At 27.3% G+C, this 25310-nt stretch overlaps 1 protein-coding gene across 1 annotated transcript in view; it reads right to left on the bottom strand.

The window, feature by feature from the left end:
- Positions 1 to 23767, bottom strand: part of LOC129972330 (inactive dipeptidyl peptidase 10-like) — a 475818-nt gene extending 452051 nt beyond the window's left edge. Inside the window, exon 1 of the mRNA XM_056086431.1 lies at positions 23627 to 23767. Within this exon, the coding sequence (XP_055942406.1) occupies positions 23627 to 23734 (108 nt within the window). The 5' untranslated portion in view covers positions 23735 to 23767. The remainder of the gene's footprint in view (positions 1 to 23626) is intronic.
- Positions 23768 to 25310: the final 1543 nt, after the last annotated feature.

Here is a 25310-nt window from a genome sequence, read left to right as displayed (position 1 = left end):
AATTTTAACTGGCTTGGAATATTTTGTTAAAAATCTTGGTTTACATAAATGGCCCATCTAGCTCAAAGGAAGTGGAACTGGCGAGGGGAGATCGAAATTTTCTTTTCGCTATAACTTTCATAATATTGAAGATAGAAAAATAAATCTAATGAGCCAAATTAGCGCCTCATTAAGACGAACAACTTTTCTATTTGAGGTTTTACGACAATAGCAATATATCAGAAATTAAAGACGGAAAAAATAATTTTCAAGCCCTAATATTGACCATTTCTAACATCAACAATTTATGGTGCCATATTGTAAATTAGATGTTAAGGAATTTATCTTTGCCTTCAAGCTGAAGAGAGGAGTTTTTTTTTTCTTTTGCAAATGATCGTTTGCTAAATTAAAAAGTTGAAATCTGTATGATTCAGAGGAAATACTCGAAGTGCTAAGGTCTATTTTCTTTTTATGTCTTTCTATTGTTAAATGATCGTTTGCTAAATTAAATACTTGAAAACTGTATGATGCAGCGAAAATACAAAATTTGAAGCTCTGTTCTCTTTTTATGTCTATTCTTTTGTGAACGATCGTTTGCTGAATTAAATAATTGAAAAACTGTATTATATAAAGGAAATACACGAAGTGTTAATGTCTGTTCTCTTTTCATGTATTTATTTTGTGTATGATCGTTTGCTAAATATAAAAGAAAAACTGAATGATGCGGAGAAAATACATGATATTCGAAACTCTGTCCTCTTCTTATGTCTATCCTTTGTGAATGGTCATTTGCCGAGTTAAATGGATGAAAGAAAATATGAGACAGAGAGAAGACACAAAAAAGAAGCTCTGTTCTCTTTTGCAGATGATCGTTTGCTGGATTAAATAGAAAAAAAGATGTCGAAATGCGGAGGAAATACTATACAGTTATTATTTTTTACATCTATTTTTGAGATTGATTGTTTACTGAAATAAATTCCTTGTGGATTCTCTGTGGAAACGGAAATAACTGTGATATATCGTTGCAATGTGTATCGAATTTTATTCGCAAAAGTAAGCGCAAATGCTGACACAAATTTCTTGGGTAAAATAATTAAAACAGGCAGCAAAAAGATCACCAATTCCAATCCAAGAAAAAACTATATTTATAACTCATGTGTCGATCGTAAAATAGCACGCCTTATCACTGTATAATGGCACGAATCGAAGAGCTTATTTGATTTTACTGTGTTCAGTAACTCAGACAATTTTGAAACGGAATTTCGGAACAATTGCTTGCCTTTTATAATTTAGTGAAATGAGGGAACGAACTTTTTCACATTCTTGGTAGCAAATGTCACCTAGTTTTTTCCCCAAATCTTTATTAAATTAAAAGACTCATTTTGAACAAAAATATATGCATGTTTTTACTCAGAGAGTGCTCAATAGGACATGTTATATCTGTCTGAAATGAGCTTATAAAAATATCTTCGCATCTCCAGACTAAAGCAACAACACATTTAGACTACCTGCAATTTGCAAACAAGCGTTTGGCGCCAAATTAAGTCGTCAAGTCGCCAAATATGTCACCAAATGAAATCAAATTCAACATTTTTTCATACTCACACAATACAATGAGTTTTATTTTAAGCTTTGCTGTACAAATAAGATAATTACGTTTAATTGCCTTTTCAAGCTGAGAAATCGGTAGTGAAAACTGGACACTGATTCCCAATTTCGGTTTCATAAATCAGAAAATTAATTCCATGTATTAGTTTCTGGAGTTCGAGAGTGTCGCTTTGACATATAGATTAATATTCATGCCGATAGACTGTCAGCTCGTTGATAGATTTGATCCCCAATTTGATCCAGAATTGTATTTTAATGATGATATCATGCATCGAAATTCATCAAGTTCGTTAAGATTTTGAGTTATCGTATTCATATGCACTCGGATAGGCATTTTTTCATACGAAATTTCACAGAAATCTACGATTTTGATATAAAAATATCAGACCAAATTTCATCAATTTATTTCGTTCCTATCATGTTTTCTACCATATTCACAGATTGAAATACATACAAAAATTGTTTTTTATTGTAAAGGGTTGTAAATTGCAAAGATTAATCAAATTTTTGATAATTTACATATTTTTTGTTTGAATGTTTTTTAATTGAAAAGGTAGTAGATTTCATTAAAATGCTTCTTTTCTCTACAAAATGATCCAGTGTGTCAATAATTATGTATCCTATGCAAAACATATATCAGAAATCCTTATTTCAGTTTAGAATTAAAAATCTCTCATAATTTAAAATCTAAAAGATAGCTAATTTCTTCAAAAAATAAACCGGATTAATTTCTAAAAACATGAAAATAGAATTGCAATATGATGTATGAAAAAAATACAAACAATCTTAAATCCTTCTAAATGCTAACCTTCTTTATAAAATAATGTCAATAATTATGCACTTATATTATGCCAAAACTTATATAAAAAATCACTTAACTCAGTTTGTAATTAAAAATTTCTCATAATTAAAGTTTAATAGATAATTAATTTCTTATAAAAAGTTAAAAAATAGCATTAATTTCTAAAAATATAAAATAGAATTGCAATGTGATATAATAAAATAACTAAACAAATAATAAACATAAAATAGTAAAAGAATATAAGAAAAAAAAAAAGGAAATCTATAATAATATAAAGCACAAAAAATTTAGACATAGTAATAGCAATAATAAATTAAATATGAATATTAAATAAAATTCTGGAAACATTGTTTTTTCTCATATAAACTTGATTCATGATTTTTAAAGTATAGAATTATGCATTTTTATATCGAAGACTATGATATAATAATAAATAGAATTTGATTCTTCCTACTCAAAAATGAGACACGAAATACCAAACGATTATTTACAAGTGAAATCAAATAAATCAACGCAAAAATAAAGCACGAAAAACCAAACGATTATTTACTAGTAAAATAAAAAAAACGAACAATGAAGGCTGAATTAAAAGCACTATTAAAAGCAAGAAAGAAAATGCGATCTTTAAGTGTGTTAAAATACAGAAAAAAATTATTCACTGATTATTTCGATTATATTAATTTTTTTCCATTATTATTATTATGCTTTGTTTTGATATAATCATTCTCATGTCGGAATTTTTCTATCTAGCATTACTTTATTATGTTTTTCTCATATTGTGTCTTTTTTTCCTTTTTTATATTTTTGCCCTCAAACATTTCATGGTTTTATTAGCTGTTTACACATAAGTATATTATTAAATTAGTTTTTCGTATTGATGCAAAATTTACACGCGAAACAAAAGAAAAGTAACATTTGAGATTGTTTACTTCATTTATTTATTTTTTGGCCTTGCTTAAATATATTTTCAATTTCTTTGTTTTGTTTGGGATATTAAATTTAAATTCTCTGTCGTTGCTATTTTTGTCATCATAGTTTCAACTTAAATTTAACTATATATATTTTTACATCAAAGAACATCTAAAGTAAGGTATCATTTCTTTTTATTCGATGATTTATTCATTAATCGATCATGCGTCTGTTGTCCGACTTAGAAAGTTTTGAGAAACTATTTGTTGTTCGAGTGGTTCCTTAAATAATTATCCATTGTATTTTATGATGCAATATATACAGTGGCTCAAAAAATTGAGAGTACACTTTACGTTTACTTGATAAATCCGACTTTCAATATAAATAACACATAACCGGGAAGTGCAAACATGTTTTTATTTTTACACATAACAAATGGTTTAATTTAGAGTAAAAATAAAGAAAAAATCAACGAAAAATTGTTAAATTGAAAAGTTTCAGAAGCATTTTAAATAAACATACGCTGAATTTTGCCTCAAAAAATTGAGAATACACCAATGAAATTCGAAAGTTTCAATTCTTTTTTTTAAGCTGTTCACATGATATTAACAGATAAGTATCTAATGATGGAAAGGATAATGACTTAGGTGGCTGCTATTCCAAATAAAAAAGAAGAAGAAGAAAAAAGAATTCAATCTTTTGTACAAATTGGATTCTTTTCTTAACCAAGTGAGATAAAGAAACAATTTTTGTCAAATGTAAGGCATGTATTCAACTTTACTTCAGTTCTGGAAAAAGGAAGAATTTTCCAGTCTGCAAAATTTTTGATATGCTCATTATTTTACCAAAGATTTGAATCTTTCAGTATGAGGATGCCATTTGTATGTAACCTAAAATTCTCTTCTAGGTTTCAGTCGATAACGAGTTTAAAAGTAACTTCATTATCATCCGTTCCTCTTTGTGGCTATTTTCTGACATAATTGTCTTTCTTCACTTCCGTTTACTGTAAGTTAAGAAAAATGCTTCCAATAAATTAAAAACTCAACAAAAATTTTTCTTTTATCTGTAATACTTTCCGAAAATACGCTTCACAAAAACTATATTTATAGCATACCAAAGCACAGAAATCAATGGCCAAACATTTTGTGAAATTGTGTCTTTAATGTTAATAAATCCTTCAAAATTAATTTTATGCACATATTTTATACACAACAATATTTTTTATTATTGAAGAACAGAAATATATATAAAGAATTGTTCTGAGAAAAAAAATCTGCAGAATTTTGGGCGAACACTAAAAGAAAAGTTTGAAAGCAGACGATTAAACATTTAGATCGGGATCATTATTTTAGTTTCGATTTAAATTAATTTGGTTTGGATTATTAATTTCTCTAATTTATTCTTTTATGTTTAATAAAAATTAGCTATTTACTTAATTTATTCAAAATATTCTTTAAAATCTTTCCTATATTTCAATATTTGTGATTAAAATGTAAAACATTTAAACAATGAATTCTAATAATTTATAAAAAAATGTACTGTCTAAGATTTTAAAAATCGTTTGATCCATATAATATTTTAATTTTTTTAAAAAACACTTGATAAAAGAATATTGTTTGTTGTAAGATTTTGTACAAAATTAGATTTTTTCATTAAAAAAATCCTGAAATTATATTAAATCCCAGCAACATCGGGTATATTAGTTAGCGTATAATTAAAAAGAAAGAGTATCTGTGTGTATACTGACTCTAGGCAAACCAGTGGAATCAGGGCTACGGCATTTGGTACAAATATATATTTAGGAATATTAAATGTAAATTTTGGAGGAAAATTTTTGAAATATTAATCAATTTAATGAAAAAACTAAGTACTGAAAAAATTTAAACTAATTTAATGAAAATTTAAACAAAATTTTTATATATTTTGGCTATAATTTTCGAAAATATTATTTCACAAATGTCATTTCTGCAGCACCTATAAATGATAGAAATTATATTTTCAATGACATCAAGTTAAACAATACCAAATTTTTTCCCTAATAGAATTAAAAAATATATATATATTTTTAAGCACAATTTACTATAATACTTTCATTTTTGCAATAAAATTTAAGCCATTGTAATTATTAATACAAATATTTAATTTTTTTTATTTATCTACAATTTTTTTAAACTAAGCAATAAAGATTTGTATTGCTTTTTTTGTATTCTTTGATATATTCGTAATTACTTTAACTTTTTTTTTATGATTTGACATTCTTTTTTTGGAATGTGTAAAAAAATCTCTATAATACCACTTTGGATTATTTGAATGTGAATAAATGTTAAATAATGTTGACAATTACGCTCATGCAAATATGGTATCAATTAAACTCCATTAGGGATAATTTCTGTTCAAAAGAAATAGAACATATATAAGTCATTAAAAAACCATGACCTAACTGTCCATTACAGTTTGTATGTAATATCTTGTGGAAGTCATGAATGTCAAGTTTTATATAATATATTCAATTGAAAATAAATACAACCAATACTCTTATCGAACCAACAGCTCGCCGAAAATGGCTATTTTCAGTAAAAACTATATACTATGAATCAAAAAGACTGAAAAAAAAATGTAAGATTGCTACAGTATTAAGTTGATTTTGTTATGATAGATTTATAAGATGAAAAAAATATTCTATCATTTATTTCTTATCCGAATATGGAATTAAATCATTTTGGATAAGAAGAATTAAAATGAATGAATAAAAATAATTATTGAGCTTAAATTTAACTATTTTGATTTATTAAAAGTTTGGACATTAAAAAAATAAGATGAGAAATTATGTCAATCACATTGAACTGTGTACTGCGAATATTTAAATTTAAATATAATAAAACTTATCAACACATTGACACATATTTATTATTTAACCCTTTATAGGGCCGTGGGAAGTATGCTTCCCACCAAATTTATCAATCTTTGTATGAAATTATGCAATTTGGCATAAGTTCTGACAAATTTTTTTAGTAAGTCAGAAATTTAGATGCTTCAGTTTTTTTTCTCAGACAAAGTGATGTGTCTTGATGTGTTACTTAATTATTAACTAACCAAATTAATTAATTAATCAAATTAAATTTATCTAATAAGCTAAATGAATCTCTTTTCTTATTCAAATTTCAAGCCTAAAAATATTTTAACATAATATGACTAGAAAAAAATGACCCTTTAAAGGGTTAACGCATAGAAAATCACAAATCATCTATTAAATATGAAACTAAGTTATTCCACTTATTAAAACTAGTAAACTAACTTATAATTTCAAAAGACATCAGAGCAGTGTAGATTAGATAAATTGTAGTAAAGCGAACAAAAAACATTCGATTCCAATGTAAATAAATCATAACAAGTTTAGAATAAAATATTACTTGGAATTAAATATTCTATTATTTATTATTTTCTATTATCATCAGTGGATTTCTAATCACTTCGTAATAGTTTTAGCAAAGCGAAAAAAATACTGTTCCGATGTAAATAAATTATAAGGAGATTAGAATTAAATATTCCACTATTTTCACGGATTTTATCAATGGATTTCTCATCATTTTGTAATCTTTTTAGTAAAGCGAAAAATATACTATTCCGATATAAATAAATTATATCGAGATTAGAATAAAATATTACTTAGAATTAAATATTCTATTATTTTCAGAGATCTTATGAATGGATTTCTAAACATTTTAGTAAAGTGAAAAATATACTATTCCGATATAAATAAATTATATTGAGATTAGAATGAAACATTACTTAGAATTAAATATTCCATTATTTTCAGAGATCTTATGAATGGATTTCTAATCATTTTAGTAGCACAAAAGAAATACTATTCCAATGAAATTATATAAAGAAATCAGAATGAAATATTACTTAGAATAAAATATTCCATTATTTTCAGAGTTCTTATGAATGGATTTCTAATCATTTCGTAAAATATTACTCCTATTATGCAAATAATTCCTTGCATATGATAAACAGTACCAGAATAGTTTCTCGAAACATTCTCGCATTACTGCCTATTAAAAATGCGAGTCCAAAATGTATCCTATTTTTTTATATTGTACTACAAGGCAATACGGGGCAATAATAAATACAGGGCTTTGAAAGCAAACATCTCAAACTTTATGATTCCTTGAGTCGATCATAATCTTACTATCAGTCCCACACCTTTATGTAAAGGTGTGGGACTGATCTAATTTTATTAATGAGTATGCAAATAAGATTGAGGTAAGTTAATTCTTTTAAAATCAGTGGGAATGGTTTTCCTGAAACTTTCTAGCATACACTTTAAAAAATGCATTTGTGAGTCATTAACCTATTAATGGACTATAATTACGAAAGAAACTATTAATTTGTGACCTTTAGTGATTTTTTAATGATTAATGGCTAGGATAATATCGGTATAGAAGTAAAAAAAAGAAAATCGAATATTTATTTTGTACGCTCTCTTTTCTACCCATTAAAAACAAAATTAGACACAGTATTACGATTGTAGTCACAAAATCGTATACCAAATTTCGTATGTTAAAACATTACATTTTTGATTTATTGTGTTTATCTGCTTGTGAATTAACAGACCTACAAACAATCAACACCTTGATCGATTTGGCTTCAGATATGAGGTGTCACAAAATCGTATACCAAATTTCGTATGTTTAAAACATTACATTTTTGATTTATTGTGTTTATCTGCTTGTGAATTAACAGACCTACAGACAATCAACACCTTGATCGATTTGGCTTCAGATATGAGGTGTCACAAAATCGTATACCAAATTTCGTATGTTTAAAACATTACATTTTTGATTTATTGTGTTTATCTGCTTGTGAATTAACAGACCTACAAACAATCAACACCTTGATCGATTTGGCTTCAGATATGAGGTGTCACAAAATCGTATACCAAATTTCGTATGTTTATAACATTACATTTTTGATTTATTGTGTTTATCTGCTTGTGAATTAACAGACCTACAAACAATCAACGCCTTGATCGATTTGGCTTCAGATATGAGGTGATGCATATCTACAGCTCAGATTCTAAAACTGTGTAACAAATTTCATCCATCTAGCTCTCTATGTATTGTAGCTATCGTATTAAGCTTATCATATGCGGATATATATGAATAGTTGGACATATATACTTCCTCTAAATGGATTTCGTCCGAAAGTTTAAAAAAATTTGTCAATTTGAAACATACACCAAATTTCATCCTTCTAGATCAAAGCGTTTCGAATTATTGAAGAACAAACAGAATTCCAAAATATAATACAGAATTCCAAACTATAATACAGAATTTCAAAATATAATACAGAAATCCAAAATATAGTACTGTTACGAATCCTTGATGCGGCTTCCCAGCATAGTGGGTTCCATAGGAGATCCCAGAGCTTGGCGACAAACTTGGCGACTTTGGCGCCAAAATAAATTATACCCGAAACATCGAGAATTTTCCCTTATTCGTCCAGTAGGAACCGAGTTATTCCTCGAACGTTCCTGATTGGTTGAGAGGCTTCTAGCCCCGCCTCCTGATGCCTATAAAAGGAAGCAGTCCTGCCGCTGCCGAGTAGTGGTGAACCAGTGGTGAATTGAGTCGTGGACCAGTGGAGTCGAAGAGTAGTCGGAACCGACGGTAAAGAACTGGCCTTCCAGAGATAAGTGGAGCAGCTACGGAGTGAAGCTAGTGCTAAACTAAGCTGTGTGCTACTGTCTGCAGTAGAGTTTGTTGTATGCTGCACGTCTCGGCTGAAGATAATCGTCTTCTGTGCTGTATATAGTTGTCGTCTTTGTGCTGTCCTGTGTGTCTTCGTGTAAATAAACGTCGTTGTTTTCATTTTCTACTGCCGCCTGGTGATTGAGCATTCTTCACACCATATAACCCCCACTATCCAAACGAACCCCGGAAATTCCGTAACAATACCGATATAAAATATAATACAAGAGAATACAAATATATATATATTTGGATTTAGGAAGGCCGGATACGTGAAGATTCCTCAAACTTTCAAGTTCATTTTTTTAGGAATAAAATATTTCCTTTCTATATACTTCACATACGATAAAAAAAGACTATTAATAGAAGGATCCGTTAGACGAAGCGCAAAGTCATCGAAAGTAAATAAAGCGATAATTGCTTTTTCTAATAAATACATAATAATAATTTAATACAAAGAATCCATCTATATTAAAGAATTAATTGAATTTGCCCAAGTTGCGCTCATTTTTTTTAACAATAGCGAAAGTAATATTTCTTTTATCATTTTAGATAAATACGCTACGTAAATAAGATCGGAAAGCAATAAAGAGCCGTGGATGGAAAAAACAAGTTCGAGAGCAGCAAGTGATGCAAAAATAAATGTAAAAGAAGGAGAATATTCTTAGAAGAAAAGAAAAAAAAAAGAACTTTGTCCATAAAAGAATGAATCTGTCGAACGGAACAAGTTTAATCAGAAATAGAAGACAGATATCCAAAAGAAAAATTCTGTCGGAGTATTGTGTGAAGATATAGGTTGTCTCTGTCCATTTATTGGATTCTTTTTGCTTTGGAAAACGGAGACCTATACGTAATCAAGTGTGATTATAATATCATCAAATAAGAACTGTGGAATTATTTTTTTGATGAGAAATTTATTTTTCTGAACATGGGTATGAAAGATTCGGGATCGCGTGGGACATTCTATTTTTTTATTAGTTGTGTTATTTTATGTTTTTAATGGTCGAATTGGAAATGATATTATAAGAAAGCGAAAAATCTAATTTCTAAAAAGTATAATAAAAAGGAAATGAAATCTGATTATTATTTTTCAAAATAAAAAGATTCAAATTTTACATTCATTGAGCATTTTAATCAGTGGATATTTTCCGACTTTCTCGTACTTAGACAATATAATGACCCTTTTTCGATTTTCTTATAAAATTATGCATTCCTTGAAAGTAGCACGGAACTAGGTGGGGAAAAAGAGCAACAAACCCTTTGTGGCCATTGTAAATCCATAAGAATGAGTCCCCTTCACCTACTATTGTGATGACGTAATTAGAGCCATCGCAATATCATACTGAATAAAACAGAATGGGAATTTAGATTTTTTTTCAACCTGTTGGATCCAAATTTTAATACCTATCTCCAAATTTTTGTTTTTAATTCAGCACACCCAATTTCATTTCTATAAAGTATTCCCTTTATTTGTTATGTCTTTCGTTTACATACGAACAAACAGGTGGTCATTTATTCTCATTTATTCTTAAATATAATATATAAATTTTTTAGGATAAATTATATAATAAAATTCAGCTATCTTTCTCTTTGTGTTTTGAATTATCGTGTTCATATGCATATCCATGAAAACACGAAAGGTTACTCCACCCCGCCCGAATATATTCGTATAGAATGAGCAGAACACAACAATAACATTGGCGGGAACTTTGTTTGAGTCCTAAAACCCATCACCAGCCACAACAACAACCTCCCGTAAGAGGTATGTCCTGTCATCAGCATGAGTTAGATAACCTCACACCATTTCTCTACTCACTAGGATGGCGAGAACCAACCACGATGCCGGAAGTTTCTTATCCTCAAATTTTGAGGTGCCCCAGGGGAATTTTTCACATGCGTATAAAAGGACAAAAATCCTTTCAATTGATTTTTACCCAATGTTTGACAGGAATTTACGCACTTTATGTTAATACTACATACCAAATTCCATCCACGTGCCGTAATACATTTTTAAAAGTTACCTTATTCAAAGATAAACTGAGAAACAGACAAAAGGACATATTTCGAAAAATGTCGCTTTCGGACTCAAGCAAGTTTACAGATGAAAAATTCATCAAAATCTTGAGATAGATTTTTTTTTACTATATTTCCACAATAATTCAAAAAAGTAAAGTAAAAAAAAATAAATCTTTCGGTGATTCTGAACAAGAGAAATAAAACGAGATACATTTTTTTTTCGAAAACTATTTTACCCAACAATTTGTGCATTCCTTTCATTCAATATTTAGCGAATGACGTAATATAAAAATTCCTTTAATCTTATAAGATTATTTATAAGATCATAGAAAATTTAAGAATAGGATAAGCAGACAAAAACTTTTTCCGCAAACGGACATGCAGTTGAGATCACATGGGAAGTGAAAATATCCTTACCAACAAATGCTCCTTATCAACAAATTAAGCAAAATAAAAATTATGCATAAGATAAAACGTACGACACATATATTATTAAAAACAAACTTATAATATTTGAACAATTCATTTACTTGAATATCAAACAATATTTTAAGTTAAACATAGCATAAAAAGTACGATAATGGCAATTTGGCTGAAATATTCAATACCAAACATTTGAAAAATTGAAAGTAAGTGTGCCAAGGACTTGTTCTTGGAAGCGATTTGGCTTCGTATTCCTTTTTGTACTGTTGAGTTTTTATACTAATGTAAATGTGTTCCAATTAAATCTGTGCTATATACTTCATTAGATATTATACTATTTATTTGCTTTACTTGATTCACACACAAAAAATATATACCTTGTAGTTTATTGCAATTTAGCAATGGGAAAACGGATATAGGATCGCAGCATGTGTGCTTCTTTCAATTCCTGCTATTAGTTCACACTCTCCTTATATATATTTATACATCTTGTTCAAATTTTCAATCGTTAATAAAATATTTTTTATTCATCCACTCAAGTTCAAATACACTTTTTAAAACTCGTTGTGGATAACACTTGATGTTAATACAGTTTTTACAAATATTAATTCATTAATTATTAAATTTAATTAATTTTTAATACTTTAAATAGAGTTTTAGCAGAGTGTAATGAAAATTGAAATCAACAGGCAGTAGCTCAATCGGTAAAATGCAAGGATTTCAGTATTTTTCACGTGAAGGTGAAGAATACGAGTTCAATTCTTGCGAAAGTAGGAATTGACTTAATTTGTATATATATATATATATATATATATATATATTACTTGTTTTGTAATGGACTACGACACTTGACCGAAATTAGGAGGAGGAGGGTCTCTAGAGGAGGTAGATTCACTAAATCTGATCCTTGAGTTTATAAGAAACCTGTTGCTCCCTCTGTCTTCAAATAACTCGAATGCCAAAGCTGGACAAGGCTTATCACTGTAGATAATCCCTCGGAGATCTGCCTTAAGTTTTTTTATTCCATGTTCTATTATAAAATGACTTGTTTCGATTATAATGTATTTTAAAATTTATCTTATGATTTAGTAGCAATTTGTACAGGTAGTTTATTGTTACACACGTTGAATTAATATTAAATGCTTAAATTACTTAATTGTATAACATTCAAATTACAATTAATGTACGGAAATTCTTAATAATTTATGAAGACACATTCATAACAAATCACCTACTGATATGATGAAGGACTTTCATGAATTTCTTAATGCCGATAAAAATAATTATTTTATTTTATTATATATTCGTATCATAAATTAGTAACCCCCCCCAAAATATAAATAAAACAGAAAAAGTATTACAAAACTTATTAATTAAAATAATTGTAATTCCAATAAATATGTGGAATTTCTTAACCCTTTTCAAACTCTTATTAATTATAGATCTTCAGTTAATAGTGAAATTAATAAATCCTTTTAATTTCTTACCACAAATTGGAATAAATATTTTATTCTATTATACGTTCAAAACACAGATCAGAAATCTCAATGGAATTAGAAACAAAACGGAAAATGAATTATAAAACTAATTAGCTAAATAATAGTTTTAAATACTTTTGGAATGGGTTGAATTTTTATTTGTTACTCTTTAAGGTCCCCAAAAATATAATCTCGATTTAAAGTATGTTTTTACAAGTTTCCTCTTCCCTTTAAGTTATTATTCTTTTATTGAAATAAAATTCATTAGGTCTCTAAAGTACGTAATCTGCAGTTATAAACTGTTAATGAAGCGTGGAAAAGCAATTGGGAAATAAAAGAAGTATATTGCTATTATTATTGTTATCATCGGCATCATGTTCTAAATAATGGCAGATCGTTAAAGAGCATTCAATCCTTTGTGGATTTGCAAATTTAATCTTTTAATTCATTTGTAAAAACAGTAAAAGAAAAAATTCGGAACTGAAAAAAAATGAATCAAATTCGAATCAATAATTAAAACATCGTGATAAGTTTCTGTTTAAACTTAATTTGTCTGTCTTTTTAAATCAATTTTTTTTAAAATAAATTCATCGTTGCTTACTTCAAAACTTATTATAACAACTATAGTTTTTAAAAAATGAAAAAGTTATATTAAAACCCTGCTTTATGAATAGGATGAATTATCTGTTACAGGTAATGATTCATATTTCATTAATATAAGGAAATGTATTGTTATATTAATATGCTATGTATTATATGTATTTTTAATATATCGTTTGGTATTTTTAAAACCAAATATCAACAACTTTTACATTTTTTATGTGGTTTTATTATTGATTCTATTAGGTTTGTGAAGTTTTAATTATTTTAGGGTTCTGATTTCACGGATTCTTAATTCACAGTAAATTTTTAATGTTTTTATATTAATTATAAACACATATTAAATACCTAATATATTTCATAACATTCTTTTTATTCGTGATTTATAATTTTTCTGTGTGCTTATTTTTTGTATAATCTTTAAGGCGCTCAGTAATTGGATATTTCTTTTTTTATATTATCCATTTCATTTTAATAAATAAATAAAAATGTGTAAAAATGTAATCAAAACAATTAACATACACCATTAAAACAAATAAAAACAAGTATTTGTAACTATTAATAAATTTTCTAATGCTATTTTATCGTATCGTATTAATAAATATTTTAATGCTTTATAAATAATCGTATCAGGCGATAATTTATAAAGGTAATGTATAATTTCTATAATATTTAATACTTATATTTGTAATAATATTCTAATTGGTGTTCGAATATATGATGGGTTTACAGTTTGCTTTCATTTAAAAAAATATATTAATTGATTTTAATCATTAAAGATACATATATTTTATTGACGGATATAAATAAAAACTTTAAGAACAAATCTAATCCGAATAAAAAGAAGACTTTCCTTAAAAATATTCCGGTAAAAATGTTTATAAAAACTATGAGAATTTTGATATTATTAATACAATTATACTAGCTATTTAATAATGAAATAAAAATTGAAAAAAAATATTATGCATTTTATTGCGTAGGAAAGTAAGATTAATTCCAAACGATTTTATCCGAATGGAGATAAAAAAAACATTCCAGTGAATAATAGGCTTATAAAAACTATTTATGAAAGTTTTAATATTAGTAATACAATTATACTTGCCATCTATCAGTGAAATAAAGAAAAGAAAGACAGAAAGAAAATTAAGGAAATACTAAGCATTTTATTTCGTAGAATTGTAAGACTAATCCCAAACGATTTTATTCGGAAGGGGGTTTCGTTTTAAATAATATACGAGATAGCCAGAACAAAACTCTGGAACAAATTGGGCTTGTGTAGAACTGTACATGCTATTAACTCCATGCATAATATAGTTTTAGTAGATCGAAATCTTTTGGGACTTGATCTGACTGATTAATCAGACTACAACAGACATTACAAACGAAAACATTATATATTTCTGTTGCTTAACAGATCTAACAAAGATCCTATTCGGTATTTATTTCATAGTTTTGGAATTTAAGCAGATGTTTTGTTTGAGAATGATTTTTTAAAAAGAGAATTCCAAATAAATTGATCTCATAGTATATTTCTCGAGTAAAGTCAGTTATTTGATTTGAATATTTTCAGATTACCTTTGAATATATAATTATTTGGCTATTGATTGTTATTTAATAACTGTCTTGATCTAGTTAGGTGATTATATGGATAAAACGAATTTTGGTATAGATTTCGAAAACTTTTTAAATGGAATTTTTGTATAGCTTTCTATATAAAATTGTAAGACTAAATTTTGTTTCAATTTCGTTTTTTGGGTAGTTACACTGATTTTCATAATTTAATCATTTACATTTTAACACTATTTGCGTCTTTAGGTAATATTTTCTCAAATTTTAAATTTGGGGAAAATTTGGCTTACTAAAAATGCCTATAAATTAAAAAAAATGCATAATACTTTGTTCAAATTCATTAAGCTAATTCCAAAATATGTTTTGTAATTAATTAACAATATAATAAAAAAGTTTCTTTTAGAATATTTTAAAGTTGTTTGAATGCTTGAAAGTGGGAAAAAATTAAAATTTTCAGGAATTTAATCTTAAATTAATGCTTTGAAATAAAACTAGAATTTTGAATCAAAGATTTGTTTTATACCTTATTTTAATTTTTAAAAAATATATATTTCTTATGACCTGCAAAACATATTTCGCTTGCAATATATGTTTCAGCTGCATGAAAATTTCTTCAATTTAATTTATACAAAAATTTAAAAATTTAGATAGTTTACATATATTTTTCAAAAAAAAGAATTATCTCGAGAGTATTTATTCTGTATCGAAAGTATTGAACTATTTCAAAACGACTTATTATTTATGCTACTAAGTTCAAAAAAGTTCCAGAATTTTAAAAATGTTTTAAGTGTAAATGAAATAACGGAATTACGCATAGAACAACAGGTTTCATTCAGTTTAAATGCGCACAAGAGATAAGCGTAAATCATGATTATAAGCATTCAAAATTTCATGTCGAAGGAAAAGTTAAATGATAAGGTCTACATAATAAAGTCTTCACACCTCGTACGTTCATCCTAATGTAAAATTATTTCTCGAAACATTACATTTCGGACTTAGACAATCAGGTTATTCTTTCTGATATTGACCCATGTGAATTTATTTCTCAGATGAAAAATTGCTCAGTAGTTGTAAATTTGAAGTATAGGAAAGGAATATAGACGAAGATACAAAAGGAGGCAACTGATGAGCATTTAGATCTTCGTGTAAAAGATTCAAAATTCATAGTTGAATATGGTAGATATTTCTAAGGTAATACCATATATATAAATTCCATGTGGTTCAATCTTTTCCATCTTTACAAACGATATAGAACAACGTGTGTGTGTTTTGGTGCCTCAACAGAGGCGACTGTCAGAATTATAGAAACCGAAATTAGCACAAGTAAAGTTTGGAGGGAGAGAATATGCACTTTAGAGTGATATTTTTGTCATTTTGATTATTTAAAATTAAGCAATAACTCTCAGAAATATTATTGCAATAAATTGACTTTTAACCGGACATAACCATTTTGAAATTTTAATTATTCTTAGAACTACAAGGATCTAATCGCAATTTTCACATAAATGTTTCCGAATTTCAAACAGTTTTCTTTGGTTCATCAATTATTTCATCATGTGATTTTCTTCGATTGGTCAAAACTGGGGAAGAACAATCTAGCTTATTACTTGCTCAATTTACATGAGGAGTTAGAAAGTGCAATTACCTTAGCGCAAAAGACAGCTCGCAATTTGAAGCAGATTTTCAAAACAGTTCAGTTTGTAACTATACTAAGATGTCATGATACTCGACTCCATTACAAAGGTTTATGTATGTAATAAATAGAACACGTGTAAGGCTATTAAAATTCCTAATGGTACTTGACTCCATTAAGAAAGTTTATATATGCAATAAATAGAACGTATGTAAAGCTATTTAAATTCTTAATCGTATTCCATTCCATTAAAAAAGTTTTATGTATACAGTAAAAAATTTGTGCAAGTTAATAAAATAAACCGACTTTAATGTCTGCCATTGTGATTCTTAAGACCGTGAACACCAAGTTATGCACAAGGGATTTAATTGAAATTAAACAAAATTAATATTCTTGATAATTCAGTCGGTCACCAATGACGGCAAGCCCAAAGCGAAATGTTACTGATTTTTATTTATTTAGTTGAATAATTAAAATTCGTTAGAGAAAGTGGTGTTTGAAGCCGAAATAAAAGAAAATCCCCAAAAATTGCTATAAATATTCTAATTAAATAGTCCAATTCTAAATAGTCTCCGGTTTAATATGTCGTGCTGCATGCTGTTTCATTTGATTATAGTTTCAATAAAAAGAGCATAACTCATTAGATTTTGATGCAGCCTGATATTGGCAAAAATTCAAGTTTTAAACTTTCATGTCACCCATTTTCATTGAATTACACATTAATGTAATAGGCAGTAAAGAAACTATTCATTTTGCTTGTTAAAAATAATAAACAAAGTGTTTTGAATAATTAAACATTATTTACTATTCTTTTCCCGGATAATCTCTCTCTTGACTAATAAATGCGGTCAATTTGTTTGTATTTGCTTATGTATGAGTTAGTTCAACAGATCTTACCAACACGCAAAATTACAAAACACACTCAAATAAAATATTAACCTCCTCGTCGTCCGTAACGCGTCTAGCGCGTTCAAGTGGAACGCGCTTCAAGCTTTCTTCTACATTTTAAAACTTTAAAAAGGCTTTTTAAATGCTTTCTTATTTAAATTTTTATTTTTGTTTATTCTAATGTGGCGAAAAACAGAGGGAAAATAGAAATTTTCGCGAACAGGAGAGGACGACGAAAGGATTAAATAAGTTCTTAAGTGCACAAACTGCACAAAACCAGCAAAAAAAGTATATAAAAAAAGGAATGAAATAAAAAAAAACATGTGTCTATGAACAAGTAATAAAATCTTGTAGCTATATCAAATTGAAATGCAGATACATAAAATGCTGAATTTAATTTAAATATTTCAAATACGCTTAAACTTACATTCAAAATTTCAAAATTGTTGGAAGTACGGAAGAGGAAATACGAATTATTTAGAAAGAAATCAACTTCAAACACTCATTAAAAGAATCAACATTACATTTATTTCGATAATACTTCTTCGATCAGATGTTTAACAGCAGACACAACTGACAACCCTAAAATGTTTGTTCAAAAGATCACTGGCAAAGAATGTAAATTTTTGTTCAAAGAATCACTGGCAAAACCTGCATCATTCTTATTATAGCATAAGATAATAAAGACGCTCCAACTTCCAAATTTTTTCGGTTCACCAGACGATATTTAATTTTAGCAAAACTTCTAAACAACACAATTTTGTTTACGTCTGTAGATTTGTCGCAACAAACTACTTGTCATTATTTTTCTAAGCAATATCTTCAGAGATATCATCTAAAAGTTGCACCATTATTTGTTTTATTCATTTTATATCTGAACTGAAATAATGGCAATAAAAAATACTCGCTTCTCTTTTGAAATCAGCTGATTTTCAGAAAGTATTTTAGAAAATTGAAACATTCATTTGTCCTTTTGAAACGTATGGGTGTTTTTCATTCTTTAGAATGGAGCTATTAGACTTTTAAGGAAGTTTTCACTTTAATTTTGTTTTAAAGTGAATTCCAATGGTTAAAGTTGTTTTAATGTGAATTCTGTTGAGTTTTTTTTTTCCAATTTTATATCTAGTTAAAGGAATAAAAAAAGATGTTATTTTGAGACTGCAGTTTCGGTTTATAAATAATTCAAATTCGTGTATCGTAAGATTACTGTTTTCTGTTACAATTGATGCGAATTAATGTCACTTAAAATTACATATCAAGTTTACAAATGAAGTGAATTTATGCATCATAGAATCATATTTATTGTTACAATATATAACAAAAGAGGTTGATATCAATTATTTTAAATTTAATTGTTTTTTATGTTTCAAACATTGCTTTTTTATTCTTACAGAGTTGACTCCTTTCTTGGTGCTTTATTTTTATTTTATGTCTCACTAGGAGTGTTTGAAGATGACATATTGAAGTTATAAATGAAAAAAAAAACGATTTTTTTTTTTTTAATTTAAAGGAAACCAATTTTTAAAAATGTTTCCTTTTTCGCATTTAAAAATCAATAATTTTGACAAGTATTTTTTAATATATATGAAAAAGCAACAGTTTATATTTCAAAGAACTCTTTTCGTTCAGTGAAATATTTCAAAACAATTTTACCGTAATGAACCTCTAGTGATCATTGTTATCCAATTTTTTTAAAAAAGATTCCAGAAGACTTGGATGTTTAGAATTTCGTCAAAAAGTACTAGATTAATTTCTGTTTTTGTTCTTTATAATGCACTTCCCATGGACAAGCTACCTGATGAAGTTAGCAATTTTAAGCCAAGGGAGCGTCTCTTGTTTTAGTAGCGCTAACTAAGGTCAAGAGTACGTCTTAGCTACTCAAGCATCACATTCGCTTGCACAACCCCTTTTTACAGGGGGGCGCATTCACACATCTCCCAGATAGAACAGATGAAGAACAACCATGCCCGAACCGGGACCCGAACCTCAGACGCCCAGATAACGAGGAAGACGCGCTATCCCTATGCCAGGACGCCGGCAGATTAATTTCTTTTTAGAACAAGCTGAATAATTAATTTATTTTTGCAGTAAATAAATACATTAGAAATATAATTTTGAAGAAATAACATCAGCTATATATTAAAATATTTCATGGCGATCGATTCGTTTACAAACATTTTACAAATGTTAAATTTCTTATGTTTAGAAAATAAAATATGATATTCTTAAGGATATTACATACAGAGTTAATATATTATTCCCTGCTTTATGTTTTTATATTATAAAATTCTCATTTGCCCGTTTCAAGCGGACATCAATTAAAACACAGACTTCCAATTAAAACGCGTTGAATCTCCAAGTTTAAATATTCTGTAGGCCAATGAAAAGTATTGTTAGAATTATGTCTGTAAACATTATGTCTGTAAATGTCTGAATTATGTCTGTAAATGTCTGAATTATGTCTGTAAATGTCTGAATTATGTCTGTAACATTATGTCTATAAATGTCTGAATTATTATAAACATTATGTCTGTAAACGTCTGAATTATGTATGTAAAGATTATAACCTAAATACCAGTGGAAAAGGTCCCCCTAAAGCTTTCTTGCATATTCTCTAGCAATACCAAAGTATTCTGTATACCAAATTTCATTCGTTTAGCTTAAATCATTTTTGTTATCTCTGTCACAGACAGGCAGACAGACTGGCAGACATTTTCCAAAAGTATGTTTTTGAAAATCAGGAAGGTCTAATGTATTAAGATTCGTCAATGTCTCGAGTTCGAATTATAGTATAAATATAAAGAAGTTATACTTCGTGAGCGAGAAAGCAAAAATGAAACGATCTAAAAACATACATATTCATCATATAGATTTTTCATTAAATTTATATAGAATTTAAGACCTTATTGGACATTTGGATAAAATCCAAAATGCTTACGCGATTCTCTGCACTCTACGATGAAGTTAAACCCAAAACACACCATATCATTAATACATACATATGAATGGAGACGTCTCGTATACTTAGACTCATTTTAAGATTGACAAAGGTCTCCCTTTATGGGTATGAAACAACAACAATTTATTATTTAGCTATAAAACTAACTTCAAACATAGTTTAGGAATTTGAAATTAGAGGGATATTAATTGGATTTTTTATTACTACGAAAATTTCAAAATTCCAGTAACTCAAAACTTAAAATTTTATTTTGTGTACTTTTTGCAATGGGTTGACGATACAAAGTATTAAGAAACGTTCTTCAAATGACCATCTCATATAAAAAGCTAACCTAATGTCTTCGAATTGTCACATTTTTTCTGAAGCATGAATGAGTGACAAAAAAAACTTTTATAAATACATTCCCGGAAATTTTTTTTGGAAATGTATTGCACAATTTTTTACCATAAAATAAAAAGAATGAGAAAGAGGATTTATATTTTCAGATATAAAAATACATCATAGGAATTACGAAATCAAAATGAATTTGTTGCGATAGAAGAAATTCGAGTAAAAAAATAAAGATTAAAAAAAATCTCTTAAGACTGATAATTTACCTCAGAAATTATGTTTTTCATTTCACAATAGATTTTTGCAAGTAATAAATTTTATGTTATACACAACAACAATTCTACGTAAACTTAAAAGAAAAAAAAATGCTTTTTATTCAAAATTCATAAATGATTATCGAAAATTTAATACTTCTGAACTCTATTCGAAATTAATAATTAACTCCATAATTTTACTCTAAAATCTAAAACTTTGGTCGTAATTTTATGCTTCATATTCCAGCAGACTAGCTCAAAGCTCGTTTCAGTTACTGTGTTCCCAGACAGATAAATATAATGCCGAAAATATATATTTTTCAGACTCAGAGATGTTTGAAAGTTGGAAACTCATGAAAATTCCGATTTCGAGTTCGAATACTGCTTTTTCTATATTTTGTATGTAAGAAAGTAATAAATGCCATCGATTTTTTTTACATCCAAAGTTTGGGAAATTTATAAATATTTTTTTCCTAAAAAGACATATAGTTAGTGAGTAATTAAATTAGAAATTAATATGAGAATTGTAAAATTTGTTCATAATATAACTAGAACATATATAACTTGCAAAAAAAGAATATCATAAATTTTCCATTAAATGCATTTTCATGTGATGTTTGTTTTGGTTAATATCAAATGTAACGATGTTTTAAAATCATAAGTCAAAAAATATTATTAACTGATGCTTGCATATATTATAATCAGTTTTTACAATTACCGAACAGTGCAACTTCTTGATTCTTTCAGAATTAATTTTCGAATAACTAAAACTTTGTTACCATAGAAAATGTTTTAACTCTGTCAATGTGCTTTAAATAATTTTTTTTAATTTAAAAAAAACAGAATTAAGATCTTATTTATAATATGGTTTAATGGATATTATTGACAATAAAAAGTTTCATATATTCTTTTATCAATATGCTATTCATTTTACAAGCAAATAGGTTCTTTTCTGTTGAAACTTGAAGATGCTGTTTATTTTCATATTAACTGTAACTGCATTAAATTATGCAGTAAAGAACCTTATATCCATGAAAGAAGTTATTATTATTATATTTAAAAAGAATTTCTTTTTAAAAATAATGTTCCAAACATGATTTTAATAAATTGAAATGATTACTAGCTATCTCAACTATTTTAGACATAATGTACACATATTAAAAATTGTAATTTATTCATTTTTAAAATTCTACTTAGATTTTCAAGCCGCGGTTAAAGTAAATAGGAAAAAAAAAATCACCTGCCATTACGAAGAATATATCGGATTTATAATTATTGCAATTTGCTATTTATAGAAAATTTGATTAAAACTCTGATTTTTATGTTTAACTAATATTTGGTTAAACATAAAAAGTTATAAGAGTAAATATAAAAATTATTAAATGCGAAGTCTTAACAATTGTAGGACATAAATTATTAAAAAAATATTAATTAGTCTTTCAGTTTTATATCACAGGTTCTGATATTATAGCAAAATAAATTTAATTTAATTGAAACTTTTCAGATTAAAAAAATTGTGTACTTTGATGAAATTTTGAACATAATTTTTCATAAAACTTAATGTGTTGATGTTTTTCATTGAGTATAAATTAGGAATTATTGATTTTTTGAATCAAATTAATAATCATTAAATTAAATTATATAATTCATAAAATGCAATTTACTTTTAAATATATTAGACATCGAAAGCCTTATATATATATATATATATTATTTTATAAAATTTCTTTACAATGAACTTAAGAAATAAATTTTAATTACTTACATAATTTTATTTGATCTCGTCGAATAATTAAAGTTTCCCATGATTAAATGATGCTGAATTTTTGTTTTCTCTTAATTAAAAGGAAAATAATTAATATAAGAATACAAATTACTCACAAATTTATCAAGCTCAAATATCGTTGTATTAATGTTTTCAACAATTTTTATACAATTGAATGAAAATTTTATGAATTTAATAAAATATTTAAATATATTATAAATGAGTCATGACATTCAGTATAGACTTTCGTTCTCAATAATAAGCACAATGTCACTGTTTTAAACTTTGTAAAACAAAATTTCCGGCGTGTGACGGAATTCATTTAAAAAAATCTAAATTTTTCTGAGTAAAAATATATTTCTTTTCTTGAATCAGATTTTTTTGCGTAACTTTTTGAAGTTTCAAATTATTTCATTTCATTTCTGCAAATTCATGGACAAAAGAAAAAAAAAGTTATTCATCGAAATATTCCACAAAAGAAAATAATTTGTATAAAAGCGATACAAATTTTTAAATGATAAGCGAACTAAGTACAATCTGATTACCGAATGAAACAATTTTTAAAAAAATCAGATCTTTTACAAATTCACAAAAATCATTTTTTTTTACTACTTTCTTAGAAAATTGAAATGAAAAAAAGAAAAAAGAAAGAAATCCAACCTCTGGCGGGGCTTTTTCCAACTGATTAACCTGGGGCTTCTCCACCTGGGGCTGTTGTTCCGTTGAATTATTCACAGTAACGGTTCCACTTTTTTCCTCCAAAGCCATTCAGACGATAATTGTTCGAAAAAAATTCCAACAAATATGTCACTCCTACCCTCTACTTCAACAAAACCCGTTTTTATTCGAAGACCACAAATCAATAATTTATTAATATTTTATTTTATTTTTTTACACCGACTAACCACGCGCTGTGGTATGCAGCTCGCAGACGATATCTGTCACAATCGAAGTGTGAATTCCTCACTCGCGTTTGGAAAGACCTCTTCTCGCGAACTGCAAAACGTTCGATCTAGTGCTAAGGTTTGGGATTGCGCGGGGCATGCCGGGATGCGGCTGCTGATTGGTGGATGTAACAAGTGTGGAAGGGGTTAAAGAGAAGGGGAAGAGGAGATTTCTCTTCTCTCATCTTTTTTTCTTTTTCGTTCTTTATTCCTTTGGATTCATTCCCATGCTACTGTTGCATGAGAGATTGATGTTCTACACCGTCCCTTTCTCACAAATTTGTTGCGCTTTCTTCCCCGTCTACAGATTTGTTACCCCAATGAAGAAAAGAAATTTGGAATTTCGGGACTGAAAACAACTGAACTCCACTCGCTCCTGGATAATGTAAATAGCAGAGAAAATAAGGTCTATTCCGCTTCAGGTAGATTGGGATTTAAGAGAAGTTAGAAATTGTTTTTCGCTGATTCAAGACAATGTTCCAACTTCGAATTGGAAAAGAAAGATTAAATCCGCTTTAATATAAATTTATACTGAAGCAATATCAACTCAATATAGTTGTGATACAATTTTTTAAACATTTTTTTTATTCTACATATTTCCAAATTTTATATTTATAAAGATTGAAGTTTCCAATTATATCTTTATTCTAATCCTAAAATTTTGAAAAATATTATACTTTCAATAACAATAAAATATTTTAATATGCCCAGAATTAACTATAAATGAAATATTTTAATTTAATAATTAGCTTATATTTATAATTTTTAGTTATACTATTTGATATTGGTAATACTTTTATTAATAATATTTTTACTAATAAATCTACTATTTTTCGATAAATTTGGTTTCTTTTTATATCATCTGGTTTTGAAAATATATAAAGTACAATCACTATCACTACTAAGAAAAAAAAACGTGCATGCTTATGTTTGTCTGTCGAAGGGTGTATCGGCAGTCTACAGGAAGTCCATTTGATTTAGAGCTACTAAATATGCTCAGCTTCGTATTGGAAAAGAAAGATTAAATGCGTGTTAATATAAATTCATGATCAATTCAACATCAATTTAATATAGTTGCGGTATATTTTTAAAAAAATTTTATTTAACGTATTACCAAATTTAATATTTGGAAAGACTGAATTTTCTAACTATCCTAAATCTTAACTCTTTTCCTAATGCGCGTGAGCTCTAAAATTTTGAGCACTATTATAATTTCAATAACAATAAAATATTTTAATATATCCGAAATTATAATGTATAATTCAACTATTTTTAATATTATAATTTAATAATAATATTACAATTTTTAATTATATTATTTAATATTGGTAATATTTTTACTAATAAATAAACTATTTTTCACTACATTTTCACATTATCTGGTTGTGAATTTGAAAAAA

This window comes from Argiope bruennichi, chromosome 6, assembly GCF_947563725.1.
Source record: "Argiope bruennichi chromosome 6, qqArgBrue1.1, whole genome shotgun sequence".
Taxonomy (NCBI): Eukaryota; Metazoa; Arthropoda; class Arachnida; order Araneae; family Araneidae; genus Argiope; species Argiope bruennichi.
The sequence above is the reverse complement of the archived record's forward strand: the minus strand, read 5'-3'. Positions and strand labels throughout refer to the sequence as shown.